At 50.4% G+C, this 16361-nt stretch overlaps 1 protein-coding gene across 1 annotated transcript in view; it reads left to right on the plus strand.

Moving 5' to 3' along the window:
• Positions 1 to 1271: 1271 nt before the first annotated feature.
• SEZ6 (seizure related 6 homolog) overlaps positions 1272 to 16361 on the plus strand; it is a gene marked incomplete at its 3' end in the record, with an annotated part of 48765 nt that continues 33675 nt past the window's right edge. The window contains exons 1-2 of the mRNA XM_081314393.1: positions 1272 to 1418; positions 11356 to 11548. Coding sequence (XP_081170519.1) covers positions 11449 to 11548 — 100 coding nt within the window. The 5' untranslated portion in view covers positions 1272 to 1418; positions 11356 to 11448. The remainder of the gene's footprint in view (positions 1419 to 11355; positions 11549 to 16361) is intronic.

The raw sequence follows: 16361 nt of genomic DNA on the forward strand, positions 1-16361 counted from the left end.
GGGGTCAATATTCTTCATTTGAGGCAGTAAAGCTGCTCAGATGGAAAATCCAATTTTGGATCGTTGGCAACATCCCTGTGGCTCTAGGTTCCAGATGGAGACCCCGTCTATCGAAAAACAGTGTGTGGGGGGGAGAGGAAGGGGGGGGACAAACCTGGGCCTCGGCTGCAGGGGGAAGGAAGGGATCGGGGGGGAGGGGGGGGCTATAGTCGATGGAATCGTTTGCTTCCAGGAGATGTATGTGGTTGCTCCATGACTGGAGGGTTTCAAAAATAGACTGGACAGCCGTTTGACCTGGATAGCATACAGACTCCTTCCTTGAGCAGGGGGGTAGAGTAGATGACCTCCGAGGTCCCTTCCCACCCTGTGATTCTATGATTTAGGAAGGGAGAGGAAAGGGGAAGGAAGGAAGGAAGGAAGGAAGGAAGGAAGGAAGGAAGGAAGGAAGGAGGGGAGGAGGGAGGAAACAAGAGAAGAGGTGAAGGGAAGGATGGAGAGAGGGAGGAAGGAAGGAATAAGGGAGGGAGGGAACAAGAGAAGGTGAAAGGAAGGATGGAAAGAGGAAGGGAGGAATGAAGGAAGGAGGGAAAGAGGGAGGGAGGGAACGAAAGAAGAGGAAGGGAACGAGATGAAGGAGAAGGATGGAGAGAGGGAGGAAGGAAGGAAGAAAAGAAAGAAAAAGAAAAAGGGAGGGAGGAAATAAGAGAGTAACAGAGAGACAAGGAGACAGAGAGAAAGAGGGAGAGGAAAAGAGAAATGGAGGGAAGGAAGGAAAGGAGAGAAGGGAGACAGAAAGAAAGAAAAAGGAAGGAAGGAAGGAAGGAAGGAAGAAGAAAGAAAGAAAGAAAGAAAGAAAGAAAGAAAGAAAGAAAGAAAGAAAGAAAGAAAGAAAGAAAGAAAGAAAGAAAGATGGATGGGTAGAAGCTCCTCAGAGGGAAATCCAACATGGATTTAAGGAGGAGTTTCCCCGAGAGTGAGAACCATCAATGGAATAGTTTGCCTCCTGGAGTTGTGGATGCTGCCTGCTCTTGGGTCTTCCTTTGTCTGCGATGGTGTAAGGACTCTTGCGTTAGGCAGGGGGCTGGACTAGAAGACCTCCAAGGCCCCTTCCAGCTCTGTTCTGACTGACTGATTGAAAAGCTTGGTTTTCCTCGGCCGCAAGGTCGATATTCTTGACATCTACCTTACAAGACGCCTGAGGTCGCTCCCAACTCTCTTATTCTGTGCAGCTTCTAAGGGCCTCTTCCTCCCTCCCACCCTCTTGTGTCCCCCCCCCACAAGGGCCCTGCAGCTGGAACCTGACCGGACCTCGGGGCGCCCTGGCATCTCCGCTGCCCAGCAACACCCCCTACGAGAACGGCTGGCTGGAGTGCGCCTACACCATCTCGGTCTATCCCGGTTACGGCGTGGAGATCCGGGTGAGTCACCCCCAGCGGGAGGAAGGGCTGTGTGCCCAGCTGGCTTTGGGGGGCTGGCGCTGGCACCCCTTTGCTCGACCTTTGGAGGGGGCCTGGGGTCGGTGGGGGGCTCCCCAGCTTTGGAGGGCTCCAGGGGGGCGGAGGAAAACCCCAGACTGGGCAAGAGCCAGTCAGAGAAGGGTGGGAGGGTGGGAGGGTCTCTATTAGCCAACCCCTCTGCAGGTAATCCTCGACTTCCAATCGTTCGTTTGGCAACTGCTCAAATTTAGAGGGAGTCCTTGGCTTATGAGCACAACCGAGAGGAGAATTTCTGTCGCTAAGCGAGGCGCCAGGTTAAATGTGCCCACTTTGACGGCCACTTTTGCTACAGTCGTTCAGCAAATCATCCCGACGTGAGCCTAGCCCCGTGTTTATCAAGCTGAGCCACTTTAAGACAGGTGGACTTCAACTCCCAGGATTCCTTAGGCGGCCGTGCTGGCTGAGGAATTCTGGGACTTGCAGTCCACGAGTCTAAACGTATCCAAGGAGGAGAAAGACTGCTCTGACCATTAGCGCAGCCTCCCCTTCCAAGCCCTAGCAGTCACTACAGCCCCTTCCGGATATGTGGTTGCTGTGATTGGTGGCTGTGTGTGTAAAGGGGGAGTTTCTCTTTTTCCCCGCCTTTTTCCTTCTGTGAGATCTCTATACTGTTAAGATTTACCTCACGATGTTCCTGTGTTCCTGACTATCTTGTCTGCCATGAATATAGATCTTAAATATATTTGTTTATATACAACTACAAGTTTGCGTCAGTGTCTCTGACTTCATTTGGACACCTGGCTGCCCCATTCCCTGATAAACTCCCAGAATTCCCAGCCAATCAGTATAGGCCAGGGGTCTTGAAATTCAGCCCTTTCAGGACTTGTGGACTTCAACTCCCAGAATTCCTCAGCCAGGATTCTGGGAGTTGAAGTCCACAAGTTATAAAAGGGCCAAGTTGGAAGACCCCTGTCTTAAAGCACCCTGGCTGAGGAATTCTGGGAGTTGAAGTCCACGAGTCATAAAAGGGCCAAGTTGGAAGACCCCTGTCTTAAAGCACCCTGGCTGAGGAATTCTGGGATTTGAAGTCCACGAGTCATAAAAGGGCCAAGTTGGAAGACCCCTGTCTTAAAGCACCCTGGCTGAGGAATTCTGGGATTTGAAGTCCACGAGTCATAAAAGGGCCAAGTTGGAAGACCCCTGTCTTAAAGCACCCTGGCTGAGGAATTCTGGGATTTGAAGTCCACGAGTCATAAAAGGGCCAAGTTGGAAGACCCCTGTCTTAAAGCATCCTGGCTGAGGAATTCTGGGAGTTGCAGTCCACGGGTCTTAACGTATCCAGGGAGGAGAAAGACTGCTCTGACCATTAGCTCAGCCTCCCCTTCCTCACGTTCCAAGCCCCAGCAGTCACTACAGCTCCTTCCGGATAGTTGAGGCTTGCCAGCCCAGATGCCCACCACAAGGCCAGGCCCACTCGCACCCATCCGTGGGCACCGTGTTGGAGAAGGCCAGATGGACGAGCTCTCCTTCCTTCCAGGATGTTGCCATGTGCCTGGCATGCACAAACAAATTATGGTTGGCTGATAACCACCGTTGTCTTTGTTCGCCGCACGTGCCTGGAATGGCGGGTGGCAGCTCCGAAGCTTGAGGCTGTTTGCGTTCCTAATGACAAGCAATGATCTGTCATTATGCCAGCGTGCAAACACACACAGAGCAAAGGAGAGGCTGAGTTTATCTGCTCCGGAAGCTGTTGGGGAGGGCATCAGCGCCAGCAAAGCTGAAGGGCAGACAAGCTGAGATGGTGGCAATCAAGCCGGGCCTCCCCCCCCCCCCCCCGATACGGGCATTCCTGTGGTTACGGCTCCCGTTTGGCTTATTGGACGATCCCCCTTGTAAAATATACCGTTTGTCTGCCCTTTCTTGGGGAGAAGCCCGCCCTCTTGAGCGTTATGAGGGCCACTATGATCCAGTGGTGAAAGCAGCAGGCCAGAAACCAGGAGACGGGGAGTTCCAGTCCCATCTTAAATATGAAAGCTAGCTGGTTGAGTCTGGACAAATCACCAGGAGACGGTGAGTTCTAGTTCCGCCTTAGGAATCAAAGCCGGCTGGGTGACTTCGGCTAATCACCAGGAGATGGTGAGTTCTAGTCCCGCCTTGGGCATGAAAGCCAGCTGGTGACTTTGGGCCAATCACCAGGAGACGGTGAGTTCTAGTTCCACCTTAGGAATCAAAGCCGGCTGGGTGACTTCGGCTAATCACCAGGAGATGGTGAGTTCTAGTCCTGCCTTAGGCATGAAAGCCAGCTGGGTGACTTTGGGCCAATCACCAGGAGGTGGTGAGTTCTAGTCCCGCCTTAGGCATGAAGGCCAGCTGGGTGACTTTGGGCCAATCACAAGGAGGTGGTGAGTTCTAGTCCCGCCTTAGGCATGAAAGCCAGCTGGTGACTTTGGGCCAATCACCAGGAGACGGTGAGTTCTAGTTCCTCCTTAGGCATGAAAGCCAGCTGGTGACTTTGGGCCAATCACCAGGAGACAGTGAGTTCTAGTTCCGCCTTAGGAATCAAAGCCGGCTGGGTGACTTCGGCTAATCACCAGGAGGTGGTGAGTTCTAGTCCCGCCTTAGGCATGAAGTCCAGCTGGGTGACTTTGGGCCAGTTCCTTTCCTTCACTCCAAGCCACCTCATAGGGTTGTTGTTGTGGGGAAAATCGGCGGAGCAAGGAGGATGAACTACGTTGGTCTCCTTGAGTTATTTATAAAAATAATCAAGCCAGGAGGAAAATGAAATAAATAAGAAATAAGCACCCCAGAGTAAACGGGCTTCTGCCGCCGAGATGGTAAAGCTGCAAAGGCAGAGGCCAGGAGGAAGATGCAAAGCCACGGGGAATGTCAGCCACGGAATACGAGCCACGGGAAGGGGGACCTGCCTTGCTGGTCTTACTCACGTTAGCAATTTTTAAGGGAGTTTCTTTCTTTTTTCTTCCCAGCAGAGCAAAATTCCATCGCTGGGCAGCTGAACCAGAGGCCCTTGGAGGGCGGGGTGGGGGGGGGGGAGGCAGTGAGAAACAACTGGGGTGTGTTTGTGTGTGTGACTGACGGGGATGCTGGGAACTCCCTTGCAAAGTGATGTCTTCCCAGCATCTGAATGAGAAGCTACAAAGGCTTTGCAAGAAGCAGCCAGGCGTGCCAGCCGGGCAACGCAACGCAGCGAAGCAAATGTCAAATCGTTTCGCGGTGGCATTTGGCCGACATTTCCACAATACCTGCTCCCCCTCCCAGCTGGGCTCCTGGGGCATCATTAGCTCGCCCGGAGGAGCGAGGAGCCCAGGGACAACCCCCCCCCTTTCCAAAGCTGCACACCTCGACTCTGGCCAGGGGCGCATCAGTCACCGAGGACAAAGAGGCAGGGTGTAAAACACGAGGAGACGTCCCAGGAGGGGGTGGGCGGAAGGATTGCCGGTGGGATTTCTCTGACTGGGTGTCTAGGCGTTGTCAGAGGCCGAAGCAGTTAGCGTCTGTGTGTGTGTGTGTGTGTGTGTGTGTGGCAAGGAAGGAAGGAAAAAAAGGGAGAAAGAGGAGAGGGAGGGAGAGAGGGAGGGAGGGAAGGAAGGAAGGAAGGAAGGAAGGAAGGAAGGAAGGAAGGAAGGAAGGAAGGAAGGAAGGAAGGAAGGAAGGAAGGAGAGAAAGGGACAAAGGAGAGGGAAGGAAGGAGGGAGAGAAGGACAAAGAGGAGAGGGAGGGAGGGAAGGAAGGAAGAGGAGGACAAGGAGGAGAGGGAGGGAAGGAAGGAAGGAGAAAGGGGCAAAGAGGAGGGGAAGGAAGGAAGGGAAAGGGACAAAGGAGAGGGAAGGAAAGGGGGAGGGAGGGAGGAAGGAGCGACAGGGACAAAGGAGAGGGAAGGAAGAAAGGAGAGAAAGGGGCAAAGAGGAGAAGGCAGGGAGGGAGGGAAGAAAGGAAGGGAGGAAGAGAAAGGGACAAAGAGGAGAGGGAGGGAGGAAAGGAGGAAGGAAGAAAAGGAAGGAAGGAAGGAGAGAGGGACAGAGAGAGGAGGGAAGGAAGGAAGAGAAGGACGAGGAGAGGGAGGGAAGGAAGGAAGGAAGGAGAAAAAGGGACAAAGGAGAGGGAAGGAAGGAAGGACAGAAAGGGACAAAGGGGGAGGGAGGAAAGGAGGAAAGAAGAAAAGGAAGGAAGGAGAGAGGGACAGAGAGGAGGGAAGGAAGGAAGGAAGAGAAGGAGGAGGAGAAGGAGGGAGGGAAGGAAGGAGAAAAAGGGACAGAGGAGGGGGAAGGAAGGAAGGGAAAGGGACAAAGGGGGAGGGAGAGAGGAAAGGAAGGGAGGAAGGAAAAGAAGGAAGGAAGGAGAGGGAAGGAAGAGAGGGAGATCCTAGCTGGAATGAAGGAATTTCCTGACACTTGAGGTTTCGGGTGCTCCCATCGCTGGAGGGTTTCCAGAAGAGGCCGGACAGCCACTTGTCTGGAGTGGTATAAAGTCTCCTGCTGGAACAGGGGGTTGGACTAGAAGACCTCCAAGGTCCCCTCCAGCTCTGTTAATCTATTATTCTCTCTCTTCGCTCTTCCCTGCCACCCGTCTGCCGTTTTCTCCCACCCACCCCCACCCGCCGCCCCCAAGATCTCTGGCACCTTTGATGTAATTAGGGAAAGAGGTTGGCTCCTTTGCCCGTTTATCACCAAGCAGTGCCATTTAATTACCGTAATTAATATACACTCGCCAGATTAATGAGAGACGGTGGCAGAGGCTCCTCGATCAAGATAAGCTGCGCGGAGGAAGAACGGCTGGGCTGGAGCCCAGGAAGCGGGTGGGCGAGGCGGTTCGGAGCTGCCTGGCAAGGGACCCTCCCTCGAAAAGCTGCACCCTTTGCTCCCATCAAAGGCTTGTGTTGTGCTGCAAATCTCTGCTGGCACAGGGTGTGACATGCCAAGCCCCCCCCCTCACTTCTAAGTCTCCTTTCATCTGGATTGTTCTAGGCTGATTACACTCCAGCTGATCAAATTCTGTTCTGTTCTATATTTCTCTTCTCTTCTATATTTCTCTTCTATTCTATTCCAATATTTATATTCTATTCTATACTTCTCTATACTTCTCTTGTCTTCTCTATTTCTCTCCTCTCCTCTCCTCTCCTCTCCTCTCCTCTCCTATTCTATATTCTGTTTAATTTCTATTCTATTCTATTCTATTCTATTCTATTCTATTCTATTCTATTCTATTCTATTCTATTCTATTCTATTCTATTCTATTCTATTCTATTCTATTCTATTCATTATTCTATTCTATTCTATTCTATTCTATTATTTTCTGTCTTAATTCCTATTCTATTCTATATTGTTTAATTTCTATTCTATTCTGTTCTATTCTATTCTATTCTATTCTATTCTATTCTATTCATTATTCTATTCTATTCTATTCTATTCTATTCTATTCTATTCTATTATTTTCTGTCTTAATTCCTATTCTATTCTATATTGTTTAATTTCTATTCTATTCTGTTCTATTCTATTCTATTCTATTCTATTCTATATTCTGTTTAATTTCTATTTTATTCTATATTTTGTTTAATTCCTATTCTATTCTATTCTATTCTATTTTCTGTCTAATTCCTATTCTATTCTATATTCTGTTTATATTCTATTCTATTCTATTCTATTCTATTCTATTCTATATTCTATTTAATTTCTATTCTATTCTATATTTTGTTTAATTCCTATTCTATTCTATTCTATTCTATTCTATTCTATTCTATTCTATTCTATTCTATTCTATTATCATATCATAAAATATATGCTGGGAAGAAAATGGAAATGTTTGAAGCCTTCAGTACATCTTCTGCTCAAAGGCCCAGCTCATCTCGTTGGCCTCTGTTTCGGCACGTCCAGCGAGCCACTAAATATGTCTAGAATTGCCCATTGGCTATGGCACAACTTCCGCCAGTTAGAAATTTAGGGAAAGGTGTGTGTGTGTGATTTAATATATCGGCTACCATTCCTGCTTCAGAAGCAAACTGCTTTTGTTGTTTGAGAAACGTCCAAAACTAGAATAAAATAACAAAGCTGGAAGGGACCTTGGAGGTCATCTAGTCCAACCCCCTGCTGAGGCAGGAAACCCTATACTATTTCAGACAAATGGCTGTCCAGTCTCTTCTTAAAAACCTCCAGTGTTGGAGCACCCACAACTTCTGGGGGCCAATCGTTCCACTGGTTAATTTTTCTCACTGTCAGGATATTCCTCCTTAATTCCAGGTTGCTTCTCTCCTTGATGAGTTTCCATCTGTTGCTTCTTTCCCTGCCTTCAGGTTCTTTGGAGAATAGGTTGACCCCCTCTTCCTTAGGGCAGCCCCTCAAATACTGGAATACTGCTATCACGTTACCCCTAGTCCTTCTTTTTCTTAGACATTCCCAGTTGGAATGTCTGGAAGAGAAGGGGAAGGGGAAGGGAAGGGAAGAGAAGAGAAGAGAAGAGAAGAGAAGAGAAGAGAAGAGAAGAGAAGAGAAGAGAAGAGAAGAGAAGAGAAGAGAAGAGAAGAGAAGAGAAGAGAATGCAGGATAGAATAGAATATGGACTAGACTGGAATGGAATGGAATGGAATAGAAATTAAATAGAATGGAAAAAAATGGAATAGAATATGGAATAGAATTAGAATTAGAATTAGAATAGAATAGAATAGAATAGAATAGAATAGAATAGAATAGAATAGAATAGAATAGAATAGAATAGAATAGAATAATTTAATTTAATTTAATTTAATTTAATTTAATAATAATATTTGTATACCGCCCTTCTCCCTGAGGACTCAGGGCGGTTCACAGGGCAGAACAAAATACTAAATACAAACATTAAAAAGAGATTAAATGATTGCCCGAGTTAAAACAATTGGAATAAAATTCTAAACACCAAGTTAAAATTAAGACACCAAAAATAAAAAACCCCACCAATCCCCATCAGGCTAGGCCGGCTTGAACAAACAGAAACGTCTTGAGATCGCGACGAAAGGAGCGAAGATCGGGCGCCATCCGGAGCTCTACCGGTAGCTGATTCCACAGCTCCGGGGCGCCCACAGAGAAGGATCTCCCCCTGGGGGCCACCAATCGACATTCTCTGATCGGTGGCACCCTGAGGAGGCCCTCTCTGTGGGAACGCACAGGGCGCAGGGAGCTTGATGCCGGCAGCAGATGTTCCCTAAGGTACTCCGGCCCCATGCCATGGAGGGCTTTAAACACCGTTACCAGTACCTTGAATCTCACCCGGAAGACAACTGGCAACCAATGCAGCTCACGGAGCAGAGGTGTAACGTGGGAGTATCGGGAGACTCCCAACACAACTCTCGCGGCTGCATTCTGTACCAGTTGGAGCTTCCGGGTGGTCCTCAAGGGCAGCCCCATGTAGAGAGCGTTGCAGTAGTCCAGACGAGAGGACACGAGCGCATGAGTGACCGTGCACAAATCATCCCGGCTGAGATAGGGCCGCAACTGGCGCACCAGGCGAACCTGGGCGAAGGCCCCCCTAGTCACAGCTCCTATATGGTCTTCCAAGGTGAGCCGTGAATCTAGGAGGACTCCCAAGTTGCGAGCCCTATCTACGGGGGGTAATAGTTCACCCCCCATAGCCAGAGGTGGAATGTCCGAATAAACCCGGGATGAAGGTATGCAAAGCCACTCAGTCTTGTCGGGGTTGAGTTGAAGTCTGTTCCTCCCCATCCAGACCCGAACCGCCTCCAGGCAACGGGACATCACGTTGAGGGCATCACTGGGGTGGTTTGGGGTCGAAAGGAAAAGTTGGGTATCATCAGCGTACTGATGATACCCAACTCCAAAGCCACGAATGATCTCACCCAGCGGTTTCATGTAGATGTTGAACAGGAGAGGCGAGAGGACCGACCCCTGAGGAACTCCACAAATGAGAGACCTCGCGGTCGACCTCTGCCCCCCTGCCAACACCGACTGCGAACGTCCCTGGAGATAGGAGGAGAACCACTGTAAGACTGTGCCTCCCACTCCCAATCCCCTGAGACGCCGCAGCAAGATACCATGGTCGATGGTATCGAAATCCGCCGAGAGGTCTAATAGGACTAGAACAGAGGAATATCCCCTGTCCCGAGCCCTCCAGAGATCATTCACCAGCGCGACCAATGCCGTCTCCGTGCTGTGCCCGGGCCTGAAACCCGATTGGTAGGGGTCCAGATAATCCGCTTCATCCAGGACCAGAGGGAGCTGATGCGCCACCACACTCTCAACAACCTTCGCAAGAAAGCGAAGGTTGGAGACAGGACGAAAGTTGTTCAATACAGCTGGGTCCAAGGCAGGCTTCTTGAGGAGAGGCCTCACCACCGCCTCTTTCAAGACGGCGGGGAAGCTACCCTCACTCAGAGAAGCCGATATAACTGCCTGGAACCAGCTGCGTGTCCTCTCCCGGGCTGCATAGACCAGCCAGGAAGGGCACGGGTCCAATAAACATGTGGTGGTGCTCAGCCTCCCCATGATCCTGTCCACTTCCTCCGGAGTCACAGAATCAAACTCCTCCCAGGTGATATCGACAAGACCGCCCGTGTCCTGATCGTCAGACTCTGCCCAGTCAGAGTCCAGACCGGTCCGAATCCGAGCGATTTTGTCCGACAGATGTTGGTTAAACTCCTCGGCACGACCCTGCAAGGGATCCTCCCTCACCTCCTGATTTAGGAGGGAGCGAGTCACCCTAAACAGGGCGGCCGGGCGATTATCTGCGGACGCGACAAGGGTGGCGAAGTGGTTAGACCTCGCCTCCCTTATCGCAGCGAGATAAGACCTAATGTAGGCTCTTAGTCGCAATCGGTCGGATTCGGATCGGCTGGACCTCCAACCGCTCTCTAGGCCCCGTCTCCGACGCTTCATCTCCCGGAGCTCCGCAGAGAACCATGGAGCTCGACGGGATCTGCACCGGGTCAGGGGCCGCAGGGGTACAACCCGGTCAAGAGCCTCAGTGGCCGTCCTTTCCCAGGCTTCCACTAAGGCATCTGCCGAATAGAATAGAATAGAATAGAATAGAATAGAATAGAATAGAATAGAATAGAATAGAATAGAATAGAATTATGGGATGGAATAGAATAGAATAGAATAATTTATTTGGCCAAGTGTGATTAGACACACAAGGAATTTGTCTTTGGTGCAAAAGCTCTCAGTGTACATGTAAAACAGCAAAGTAATAATTAGGATATTAAAACAATAATAATAATAATAAACCTTTATTGTCAAAGTACAACATGTGTACATTGAGATTAGCTGAGCCTCCCCCCGTGCTCTCTCCCCCCAACACACAGTGACAACAAACCCTCCATCCTACCACACCAAGTGAACCAACTACACCACACACCGGCCTCCCAAGTCAATTCCGCATAAGTTCACAGAGATTATGTCCCATTCAAAAGCCTAACAGCCCACGGAAAAAAGCTATTTTTCAGCCTGTCGGTACGGCTGGCTATACTCCTATATCTCCTACCGGATGGTAGGAGAGTAAAGAGATACCGTCCAGGGTGTGAGTCATCCCTGAGAATCTTCCTCACTCTTCCAAGGCAGCGGGCCCTGGCGAGGTCATCCAGTGGTGTCAGGGAACAGCCCACAAAGTCTTCTGCTGTGCTCACTACCCTCTGTAATACTTTCCTATCCGCGGCTGTCAGACCAGCATACCAAACCACAATACTATATTAGCAATACAGCACTACTACAAGGCTGCATTACTCTTTTTACCTCTTTGTTGCTCTTCTCTACACTCTTTCTAGATCTGGATGGGTCTAACTGTACAGAGTTTTTTCAAGGACAGAAATCGGGAATGGGTGTTCATGACGGGACCGGGCCTGTCCCACTGCCTGCCCCCCTTGCCAGTCCCCAAGTGGGAGTGGGTGCCCCATGAGGCTTCTCTCTTCCCCTCACCCCTGCAGGTGCAGAACATCAGCCTTGCGGAAGGCGAGGCAATCACCGTGGAGACCCTCGGCGGCCTGGAGCCCCTTCCCCTGGCCAACGAGTCCTTCCTGATGCGTGGTCAGGTGGTCCGTGGCCCCACCAATCAGGTGCTGGTCCGGTTCCAGAGCCCCTCTCCCGCCAACCCGGGCACCTTCCACTTCCACTTTGAAGGTACGTCTCCCACAGGGATGCCATTGAAGGACGCTGGGCAGATGGAGGTCTTTGGGGCAGAACTAAGGAGGGGACCTTGAAGGTCATCTAGTCTAGCCCTCTGCTCAAGCAGGAGATCTTAGACCACCCCAGACGGGTCGCTGTCCAGTCTCTTCTTAAAAACCTCCAGGGATGGAGCACCCACAATGTCTGGAGGCCAGCTGTTCCTCTGGTTAATTGTCCTCACTCTTAGGAAGTTGCTCTTTAATTCCAGGTTGCTTCTCTCCTGGATTAATTTCTATCTGTTGCTTCTTGTCCTACCTTCAGGGGCTTTGGGGAATAGTTTGACACCCACCCCCCTCTTCTTTGGGGTAGCCCATCAAATACTGGAATACTGCTGTCATGTCACCCCTGTTTGTTCCTTTCTTTAGACTGGCTGTACCCATTTCCTGCAACTGTTCTTCGTAGGTTTTAGCCTCCAGTCCCCTAATCATCTTTGTTGCTCTTCTCTGTACTCTTTCTAGAGCTTCAACATCTTTCTTTACATTGTGGCGAGCAAAACTGGAGTCAGTATTCCAAGCGTGGGCTTACCAAGGCCTTGTAAACTGGTATTAACACTTCACGTGATTCTGATTCTGTGCAGTCCTAGGCTGCATTAACAGAGGGACAGAATCAAGATCACGGGAAGAGTTAATACCACTTTACAACACCTTGGTAAGGCCACACTTGGAATACTGAGTCCAGTTTTGCTCACCACGATGTAAAAAAGATGTCGAGACTCTGGAAAGAGTGCAGAGAAGAGCAACAAAGAGGATCAGGGGACTGGAGGCTAAAACATACAAGGAACAGTTGCGGGAATTGGGGATGTCTAGTTTAACGAAGAGAAGGACGAGGGGGGACAGGATAGCAGCATTCCAGTATCTCAGGGGCTGCCCCAAAGAAGAGGGAGTCAAGCTATTCTCCAAAGCCCCTGAAAGCAGGACAAGAATCAACAGATGGAAAGTAATCAAGGAGAGAAGCAACCTGGAACTAAGAAATTTGCTGACAGTGAGAACAATTAACCAGTGGAACAACCTGCCTCCATAAGTGGTGAATGCTCCAACACTGGAAGTTTTCAAGAAGAGACTGGACAGCCATTTGTCTGAAATGGATTAGGGTTTCCTGCCTGAGCAGGGGGTTGGACTAGAAGACCTCCAAGGTCCCTTCCAACTCTTGTTATTCTGTAATCCTGCCTCTGTTTATATAACCAAGGATTGCATTAGCTTGTTTAGCTGCTGCCGCACACAGCTGGCTTGTGTCGAAGTGATCGTCCACTACTAGGACTCCAAGGTGCCTCTCACATTTACTGTTTTTGAGCCTGATTTAGGACCCGAAGTTCCTGTTGTGAGAAGGGCTGTGCAGCCACAAAAGAAGAGGATCTATTAGCCTTGTGAGGAGAACACCTAGGACAGGGGCAGGCAACCTCGGCTCTTTTATGACTCATGGACTTCAACTCCCAGAATTCCTGAGCCAGCTTGGCTGGCTCAGGAATTCTGGGAGTTGAAGTCCATGAGTCATAAAAGAGCCGAGGTTGCCTACCCCTGACCTAGGAGAACAAGCCTTATCTTTACCGTGAGGTTACATTAAATGAATATTGCAAGAGCAAAAGTATTTTCACCCTTGCAATGGGAGTGTGTGAGAACGGCCTTGAGAGACAGAGCAAAGAGGGGCTGCCTTGGGGACAATCGGATAAGAAACGGCGTAGCCCTTAACTGCATAACAGGCGGCGAAAGAAACTCAGTAAGGCTGTAAAAGGGGCAGGGGAAGATTTGTCCTTTCAAACCTGCGAGACTCTCTTAATGCAGCTATAGAGAACAGTCAGATAAGGGAGGGCATAGCCCAGAACTGTACAGTGGGGTGGAGAAAGAGACTCAACAGTTACCCTCCGTAGTCTCTCAGGCTGTAAAAAAGACAGGGGGAGGTTTGTCCTTTCAGAGCTGCGAGAGTCTGTTCGTGTAGCCTTACAATCAAGTAGAATTAACCCATTGTGTTTCCTTCGGTCTACCCACCTACCTTTTATTCTCCGAGTAAGACGAGGGAGAGTCTCTCCTGAAATGTTTCCCACGCTCTCCCTCTTTCTGTGGGCTGAGATATTTCTTACACGCCAGCTTTCCAGTCTGTGGCTCTGCCTCCTTCTCTCCCTGGCAAGGCCATTCCCGCATGCCCGTACAGCATCAAAATGGGGACAAAAGCTGATTTAATGGAAGTTAGTGGGTTAAGTAGCGTTCAGGGTTGTGGTCTCCTTAGGGGTAGACCCGCTGAGTGTGCCTCCTTCTGAATCACGATACAGGTAGTCCTCGACTTATAGAGAGCTCGTCGAGTGACCGTCCAAAGTTATGATGACACTGAAGAGAGTGGTCTATGACCGTTTTTCACCGTTCCGTAAAATTGGGCAAGACTCACGTAACAAATATCTCGCTTACTAACAGTTTGGCTCAATCGTGGTTATAAGTTGAGGACTGCCTGTAGCGGCCCCCAAAGCTCAGCGCCGAGTGTGCAGAGCTCCCAGTTGCAAAGCCACACAATTCTGGCCTTGAGAAGGGGGCGAGGAAGGGTTGCACGACCCTGGGAAGGTCAAGGGTGGGTGAAAGACGCTGCGAGCACCCCTCCTCTTTGAGTTTGTGGTCCTTCGAAAAGGGGCAATAAAGCTTTAAAAGAGGCTTTTACAATTCAGTTATCTGATCCTTTTGCTGGCCAATTCCGTGAACTGGCCTACCTGAAAGGGCTGGCGTTTGCTCTCATCCACACAAAGGGGACCTTGACATCCCGTCGTTTTTGATGACATCCCCACCCCGAGTCCATGCAAAGCCTTCTTCACATGCCCCCCCCTGCCCCTCAGTTCCCTGTTGAATACAGGGAGTCCTCAACATACAACTATTCATTTAAGTTTAAGTTTAAGTTTATTATATTTGTATACCGCCCATTTGAAGTTACAACGGCACTGAAAAAGTGACTGACGACCAGGTTTCATACTTGCCGCTGTCGCAGCATCCCCACGGTGACGCATTCAGAATTCAGAGGCATGGCAACTGGCTCGTACGTACGACGGTTGCAGTGTTCCAGGGTCAGGGGTTCCCCTTCTGGGACCTTCTGACAAGCAGTCAGTTTCACTTAACAACCGTGTTGCTGGCTTAAGAAGGGCAGTTAACAGCTGTGTGGCAAGGGAAGTCGTAAAACAGGGCAACATTCACCTAACAAAAGTCTGGCTTAGCAACAGAAAATTTGGACTCCATTGTGGACGTAACTCAAGGACTGCCTGTACGGTCAGAGGAGGGCAGCCAGACACATGCTTCAATGCACCGGCAGGGCCCCAAATGCTCCGTTGCCGTGTACACACACACACACACTCACCCTCCCCACAACAGCAGCTACTGGGGTGCCAGGATTTTCCCTTGCAGCTGTAGAGCAATTAGCTAATTGGAAGCTTGCTAATCGCTGCAGGAGCTAATCGCCGACACTGCCAGGTTAAAGCGGGCACCTCCGAAGAAGCAACGTCTAATGAGGAGGTAATTGGCCCCAACAATTAACACAATTTGCACAGAGCGGGGGCGGGAAGTGGGGAGGACAGCTGTCACCGTACCTGCCTACAGATAGCGTTGCCGGAGCTTCCCTGCCATCCCATCATCCCAGGTACAGAGGCTTCCCGCTTCACCCCGCTTGCAAAGAGAGCGGTCGGGTTCACACAATCCTAAGGCGTGCGTTGGACAAGCGTGTTGGGCAAGGCTAAGATTCCCATCCTGGTGTCTACCAGTTAGGATGCCCCATCCTCCCCAGCCAGCAGTGCAGGTCAGCGGTTGCCCACCTTTCCAGCTTGGCAGCCAGGTGAAGGGGGGGGCGAGAGAGGAGGGTCCCATGCCAGTGGCAGGCACATGCGGACGCACAGCTCCAGTTGCACAAGAAGCAGGCGTGCATGCCCTGTTCACACAAACGGAACGATACGCAGGTTTAGCTGCCCGCGCAGCGTGGTGCACTTGCAGGGCTTGGTTTTGCCCCGTTTGACAGCCTTTCTTGCCACCGTTGTAAAGTGAATCGCTGCAGAGGTTAAGGTAGCGGGACGGTCATTAAGTGAATCTAGATTTCCCCCTCCCCCCTTGACTTTGCTCGTCAGAAGGTCACAAAAGGGGATCACGTGACCCCGGGGTACTGCGACTGTCATAAATACGAGCCAGCTGCCAAGCCTCTGTACTGCGACCGTCATAAATACGAGCCAGCTGCCAAGCCTCTATACTGCGACCGTCATAAATATGAGCCAGCTGACAAGCCTCTGTACCGTGACCGTCATAAATACGAGCCAGCTGCCAAGCCTCTGTACCGCAACCGTCATAAATACGAGCCAGCTGCCAAGCCTCTGTACTGCGACCGTCATAAACACGAGCCAGCTGCCAAGCCTCTGTACCGCAACCGTCATAAACACGAGCCAGCTGCCAAGCCTCTGTACCGCGACCGTCATAAATATGAGCCAGCTGCCAAGCCTCTGTACCGCGACCGTCATAAATATGAGCCAGCTGCCAAGCCTCTGTACCGCGACCGTCATAAATACGAGCCAGCTGCCAAGCCTCTGTACCGCAACCGTCATAAACACGAGCCAGCTGCCAAGCCTCTGTACCGCGACCGTCATAAATACGAGCCAGCTGCCAAGTGCTTGCATTTTGATCATGTGACCGCGGTGATGCTTCAATGGTGGTCAGTGTGAAAAATGGTCACAAGTGCCATTTTTCACTGCTGTTGTAACGTCGAAGGTCGCTAAACGAACTGTATTTTTTAACTGCAACTGACCCCACCAGCTTCTGGCCGG

Source organism: Vipera berus (genome assembly GCF_964194415.1).
Source record: "Vipera berus genome assembly, chromosome: 1".
NCBI classification, from domain to species: Eukaryota; Metazoa; Chordata; class Lepidosauria; order Squamata; family Viperidae; genus Vipera; species Vipera berus.